Consider the following 6,433-nt stretch of genomic DNA (forward strand, 5'->3'; position numbering starts at 1 on the left):
AAAAAAAAAAAAAAAAAGGAGGAATAGGGTTAGAATCATGTTTGTGGAAAAATCTGCAACTGCAAATGTGTCCCCTGGCGGCCATGTACATGATGGTGGATACGTTGTGGGTCCAGGTGAGAGAAGCCTTGAGAGCAGCAGTAGAATGTTGGGGGGAAGGGTTGTTTTTAGTTCATTTCTTCATTTTACAAAGCAATGCACTAAAAAGCCAAATTGCACATAAAAGCACATAGTGACGAGTCCTCTGCCTCTACCCTGGCCCCCTCTCACCCCCGTCTCCTTCCCCAGAGGTAACTATTTCCATGTCTCTTTCTAGAGAGGTTCTATACATTTGCAAGCAGATATATGTCTTTTTTTTTTTTGCATCTATATCATTTGTATTTAAATAGTCTTCTCCCCTATCTCATTGAGGAAAATAAAGCCAGGCGTGGTGGCTCATGCCTGTAATTTTGGGAGGCTAAGGCAGATGGATTACTTGAGCCCAGGAATTTGATACCAGCCTGGGCAACATGGCAAAACCCCATCTCTACCAACAAAATACGAAAATTAGCTGGGAGTGGTGGTGCATGCCTGTAGCCCCAGCTACTCAGGAGGCTGAGGCAGGAGGATGACTTGAACTCAGGAAGTCAAGGCCGCAATGAGCCATGATCACACCACTGCACATCGGACTGGGCAACAGAGCAAAAACCTGTTTGTTTAAAAAAAAAAAAAAAAATGTTTCTGTCCAGCCGCGGTGGCTCACACATCTGTAATCCCAAGACTTTGGGAGGCCAAGGTGGGCAGATTACAAGGTCAGGAGTTTGAGACCAGCCTGGCCAAGATGGTGAAACCCTGTCTCTACTAAAAATACAAAAAAAAAAAAAAAATCCAGGCATGGTGGCGCATGCCTGTAATCCCAGCTAATCAGGAGGCTAAGGCAGGGGAATCACTTGAGGCCAGGAGGTGGAAGTTGCTGTGAGCTGAGATCGCATGGAGCTGAGATCATGCCATTGCACTGCAGCCTAGGCAACAAGAGCGAAACTTCATCTCAAAAAAAAAAAAAAAAATTGTCTAGTGTTTTTGAATTATGTTCAGGGTATAAAATTTAAAAAGATACAAAAAGGTATTCCTTCCCACCCTGTCCTCCACAGAGGTGAAAGCTATCATTTGCTTCCAATGTCTCCTTCCTGGGATATTCTGTATACGTGAAGTTATTTATTTTTTTTTAATTCACAAGCATTGAGCACTTATTACCTGCCAGGCACTGTTCTACATGTTTTATAACCACCCAAAGTTAGGTTCATGCCCATAATCCTAGTGCTTTGGGAGGCCCAGGCAGGCAGATCACCTGAGGCCAGGAGTTTGAGACCAGTCAGGCTTACATGGCAAAACGCTGTCTCTACTGAAAATATAAAAAATTAGCCAGGCGTGGTGGCAGGTGCCTGTAATCCCAGCCACTCAGGAGGCTGAGGCAGGAGAATCACTTGAACCCAAGAAGCAGAGGCTAAAATGAGCCAAGATCGCACCACTGCACTTCAGCCTGGGCAACAAGAGCAAAACTCCATATGAAAATGAAATTATAATAAATAAATAATATTAGCCAGGCATAGTGGTGTGCACCTGTAGACCCAGCTACTTTGGAGACTGAGGTGGGAGGATCACTTGAGCCCAGGAGTTCAAGGCTGTAGTGAGCCATGATCATGTTACCGTATTCCAGCATGGACAACAGAGAGGGAGACCCCATCTCTAAAAAAGAAAAAAACAAAAAATTGGAATTAACTGCTGTTATCCCTATTGTGCATCTGGAGAAACTGAGGCACACAGGTACAGTGACTTGGCCGAGGTCACACTCTTGTGACAGAGTCAGGATTTTGACACAGGTGGGCTGGCTCTAGGGTGTTACCCTCAGGGTGAGCAGCCTAAAGATTGGGGGCTATTGCCAAATGGGACAGAGGGAGGAGGGGATGGGATGGAGGGCCACACGCCAGGTCTAGGAGAGGTGTCCTCAATTTGTTGATATCCCCCTTTCTGTTTCTCTGTCCCAGTTCCTCTGTAGGGGGTTGGGGGTTACAAGATTACATCCCTTCTCTTCCTTGCAGACTCCTTCTTCCAAAGACTCAACAGATGCAGCAGATCCCACCCAGCCTCACATCGTAGGTAAGTCCTGAGAGGTTGGGGTTGGCCAGGCCTCTAACCTGCCCCAGGCCCTGCCGGGTTCCTGCTGGGCCTAGATTGGGCTGCTGGGCCTTTGGGCAGAATCCCACACAGGGCACAGAGCATGTATGTCTCCACACCAGGAATCCAGAGTCCCGATCAACAGGCTGCCCTGGCTCGCCACAACCCAACCCGGCCTATCTTTGTTGAGGGTCCCTTCTCCCTGTGGCTCCGCAACAAGTGTGTGTACTACCACATCCTCAGAGCTGACTTGCTGCCCCCGGAGGAGAGGGTGAGGGCTTAAAGCAAAGCATGTGTCAGGGCTGAGGAGTGGGCTGGCACCACCCTGAGGGCGAGTGGGAGAGGCTGGGGGAGGGAGACTGCGAGAGTCCCAGCCTCTGACCCTGCCTGCACTACTCTCCTTGGAACAGGAAGTGGAAGAGATACCGGAGGAGTGGAACCTCTACTACCCAATGTGGCTGGACCTAGATTACGCAAGGCATGGCTGGGACGACTACGAGTTTGACATCGATGAAGGTAAAAACTGAACCCTGTGCCATGGCTCACACATGTGCCTGTAATCCCAGCCCTCCAACAGGCTGAGGTGGGAGGGTCACTTGCCCAGGAGTTGAAGTTGCAGTGAACTATGATTGAGCCACTGCACGCCAGCCTGGGTGACAGACCCTATCTCTTTAAAAAAACAAAAGGCAAAAACCTGGACAGGCAGGACTTCCAGGATGAGGAGTGGCCTCTGGGGTCAATGGGTAGGCCCAGGCTGAGACACAGTCCACTTACCCCCTGGTCCTCCTGCCACACACACTCACTTGTCCCAGGAACTCCAGACCTGAGGCCACCCAGCCCAGTCGGCCCTTGGTCATTCCCTCCCTCCACACCTCTGTGCTGACTACTGGGTGTCACCAGCATAAACCTAGTCGCTCGGGTCAGTGAAGGAACAGGCAAATTACACTTTGGGGAGCTGAGGAGATGAGCATGCCTTGAGTAGGGGGTCAGGAGGGCTTCCTGGCAGAATCTGGAAGACCCAGAAGGCATTGCCCAGGTGAAGTGTGGAGTGGGCAGCCTAGGCAGCAGGGCTAGCTTGTGCAAAGGTCTGGAGGTACAAGAAGGTAGAAGGGGGCTGGGTGCAGTGGCTCACGCCTTTAATCCCATCACTTTGGGAGGCTGAGGCAGGTGGATCATTTGAGGTCAGGAATTGGAGACCAGCCTGGCCAACATGGTGAAACCCCGTCTTTATTATAAATAAAAAACTGAGCTGGGTATGGTGATGTGCGCCTGTTATCGCAGCTCCTCAGGAGGCTGAGGCAGGAGAATCACTTGAACCCGGGAGGCAGACGTTGCAGTGAGCTGAGATTTCGCCACTGCACTGCAGCCTGGGCGACAGAGTGAGACTCCATCACAGAAAAAGAAAGTGAAAGGGAGTGTAAAATACCTCAAAAAGGTGTAGGTATGGGTTACCCGCTGCAGCCCCAACTGTGCAAACCCTGAGGGTGCATCTCTTCCAACAGTGGAGGAAGGCCCTGTCTTTGCCATGTGCATAGCGGGTGCCCACGACCAGGCAACGCTGGCCAGGTGGATCCAGTACCTGCAGGAGACCAACCCAGCCCTGGCTCAGATCCCCGTGGTCTTCCGCCTGGCTGGGCCCACCGGGGAGCTCCAGACATCTGCAGGGCTAGAGGAGCCACCGCCGCCCGAGGACCACGAGGAAGACAGCAACCTGCAGCGACAGCGGGAGGGCCAGAGCTGAGTCTGAGCTTCCACAAAGGCACAGTCTGTGACCTGAGGAGATGGTGGACTGGAATGAAGGCACGAGATGCCCTTTGAGTGTAGAGCAAATAAATGTTTTGCTGCATGGGGCTCCCTTCCCTCCTCTCTGGCAGTGTGGCATCCCCTCCCCAGGATCTCAGGCTGCCAGCGATGGGCAAGCGAGACACCTCCAGGGTCTGCAGGCTCTTCTGGTTCTCCCCCACCAAACGAAGTTAGAAAGTTTAGCCGAAAAGGGGTGGGGGAGCGGTTGGCTCTGCGCACGCGCAGTTTCCGTTCTTGATCTCCTTTTGGCGCCCTGGGGCGGCGAGAGACCGTGAGAAATTTCCCGGCGGCGCAGAAGATGCGCGCCACTTCCGGTCGGGCTCCTAACAACGGGGGAGGCTTGTAACCAGGGTGGGGGGGATGGCGGAGCGGGCGCTGGAGCCCGAGGCGGAGGTTGAGGCGGGCGGGGAGGCAGCCACCGAGGAGGGCGCAGCAGGCCGCAAGGCGCGGGGCCGGCCGCGACTCACGGAGTCGGACCGGGCCCGGCGACGGCTCGAGTCCCGGAAGAAGTACGACGTGCGGCGCGTGTACCTGGGCGAGGCGCACGGGCCCTGGGTGGACCTGCGGCGCCGCAGCGGCTGGAGCGACGCCAAGCTCGCTGCCTACCTCATCTCTCTGGAGCGCGGCCAGCGGAGCGGCCGCCACGGGTGAGGGGGCCCGGCCCAAGAGAGGGAGGGAGCGAGGGAGGAGACGCCCCCAGCCCCAGCCGGTTGTACCCCGCGCCCCCTCAGTCTCAAGGCCCCGCCCTCAGCACCTGCGAGCCCCGCCCAGGAGCCGGGCCGCCGGCCTGGGTCTCTGACTGCCCGGTAGGGACGCGCCTGGCTCGCGGCCCCGCCTCACATCGTTCCGGCTGCCCAATCCTAGGGTGCACCTAGCCGCTCGGCCCGCCTTTTTGAGCGCTTGGTCCCGCCCCTTAGAACTCTAGCGGCCCAATCCTGGGACTGGCCCTACCTCCAGGCCTTGTAACTACCCAGTCCCTGGCGCGGCAGCCCCGCCCCCTCAGCAGCCTCATCCTCCCCCGCTCAATTCCCTACCTGGCCTGGGACTCTGGACACCCTGGGGCACTCAGCCCTGAACTTCATGAAGTTCTGGTGCCCCATCTGGGATTCCATATGGCCCCATTCCCACAACCCGTTTCAGCACACCCAGAGGACCCTTTACAACGTGGGCCGCACTCCCCTAAACCTCCTAGTTCTGTGAAGCAACTCAATCCAGGGAGACTCGGATGAAAAGGAGCTCCCGAGTTAGCTGGGCAGGTGGTTGGCAGAGAGGCCTGTCTTTTGTAGAGTAAATTGTCAATCTTGAGAAGGAGCAGTGTGGATGGAGTTTTTCCCTTCCTGCCTTTTACGTTGATGTGATGATTGAGTTAAAATAGGCAAAGAGCTTAGAACACTGCCTGGTAGGTAGTGAGTTCCCTGAGTATTAACTGTTAGGAGAATGATGTTTATTCCCTATCAAAAGCAGTGCTGCAAGGAAATCTTTGTTCTGCCCTAGTTTTCAGGTGCACATGTTCACATGTTTCTCTGGGGGGAGATTCTGAGAATCAAGAATCAAACAGATCCTACTGAATTGTACCCACCTTTCCTAGGACAGCAAGCTGGTTTATATGCTCAAGGGCAGAACTGGAAATGCTGGGAACGCAAAGATACCTGCCCCAGGTATCTTTGTCCACATTCTGGTGGACAGAGTGGATGGCTTGTTCAAAGTCCTGGGTTTTTTTTTTGTTTTTCTTTTTGAGATAGGGTCTCACTCTCTCACCCGGACTGGAGTGCAGTGTCATGATCACGGCTCACTGCAGCCTCAACCTCGTGGGCTCAGGTGATCCTCCTAAGTATATGGGACCACAGGTGCCTGTCACCCCATCTGGCTGATTTTTGTGTTTTTTTTAAGAGACAGAGGTTTCCCTACGTTGCCCAGGCTGGTCGCAAACTCTTAGGCTCAAGTGATTCTCCGGCCTCAGCCTCCCAAAGTGCTGAGGTTACAGGTGTAAGCCACTGCGCCCAGCCCTGTCTGTTTGTTCTTGAGACAGGGTCTCACTTTGTTACCCAGGCTGGAGTACAGTGGCATGTTGATAGCTCACAGCAGCCTCAACCTCTCAGACTCAAGGGATCCTCCTGCCTCAGTCTCCCAAGTAGCTTTGACTACAGGTGCATCACCTCGCCCAGCTAATTTTTTTTATTTTTTGTAGAGACAGAGTCTCACCATGTTGCCCAGGCTGGTATCGAACTCCTTGGCTCAAGGAGCCTCCCTCCTCGGCCTCCTGAAGTGCTGGGATTACAGTTGTAAACCACTGTACCTGGCAAAAGTCTTATTTACTGCAGACCAGAAACAGAAGTAAATTAAATAGTCCATGAGAGAGAGAGGGGCTATGGAAAAAACAAAAGTGAAATGAGGAGTGTGAGTTGGAAGTTAAAATTGGGAGATTTAGGTGATCGCGTTCAGAACATAGCATTTCAGTAAACACCTGAAGGAACCT

At 53.4% G+C, this 6,433-nt stretch overlaps 2 protein-coding genes across 9 annotated transcripts in view; both read left to right on the forward strand.

Moving 5' to 3' along the window:
- The window catches only part of ECSIT (ECSIT signaling integrator), a 36,756-nt gene extending 32,751 nt beyond the window's left edge, over positions 1-4,005 (forward strand). For 3 of the 4 annotated variants that reach the window (XM_017497714.2, XM_017497716.2, XM_017497715.2), the window contains 4 exons: positions 2,079-2,136; positions 2,277-2,425; positions 2,565-2,670; positions 3,657-4,005. In XM_017497714.2, coding sequence (XP_017353203.1) covers positions 2,079-2,136; positions 2,277-2,425; positions 2,565-2,670; positions 3,657-3,895 — 552 coding nt within the window. In that variant the 3' untranslated portion in view covers positions 3,896-4,005. The remainder of the gene's footprint in view (positions 1-2,078; positions 2,137-2,276; positions 2,426-2,564; positions 2,671-3,656) is intronic. The other variant, XM_037727603.1, reaches the window with a different exon arrangement.
- A 4-nt stretch (positions 4,006-4,009) lies between these two features.
- Positions 4,010-6,433, forward strand: part of ZNF653 (zinc finger protein 653) — a 21,844-nt gene continuing 19,420 nt past the window's right edge. For all 5 annotated transcript variants that reach the window (XR_001816224.2, XR_001816225.2, XM_037727602.1 and 2 more), the window contains exon 1: positions 4,010-4,604. Coding sequence is in view for 3 of the 5 variants with exons in the window: in XM_037727602.1 (XP_037583530.1) it covers positions 4,318-4,604 (287 nt within the window). In the remaining 2 variants the exon portion in view is untranslated. The remainder of the gene's footprint in view (positions 4,605-6,433) is intronic.

This window comes from Cebus imitator, unplaced genomic scaffold, assembly GCF_001604975.1.
Source record: "Cebus imitator isolate Cc_AM_T3 unplaced genomic scaffold, Cebus_imitator-1.0 Scaffold234, whole genome shotgun sequence".
Lineage (NCBI taxonomy): Eukaryota > Metazoa > Chordata > Mammalia > Primates > Cebidae > Cebus > Cebus imitator.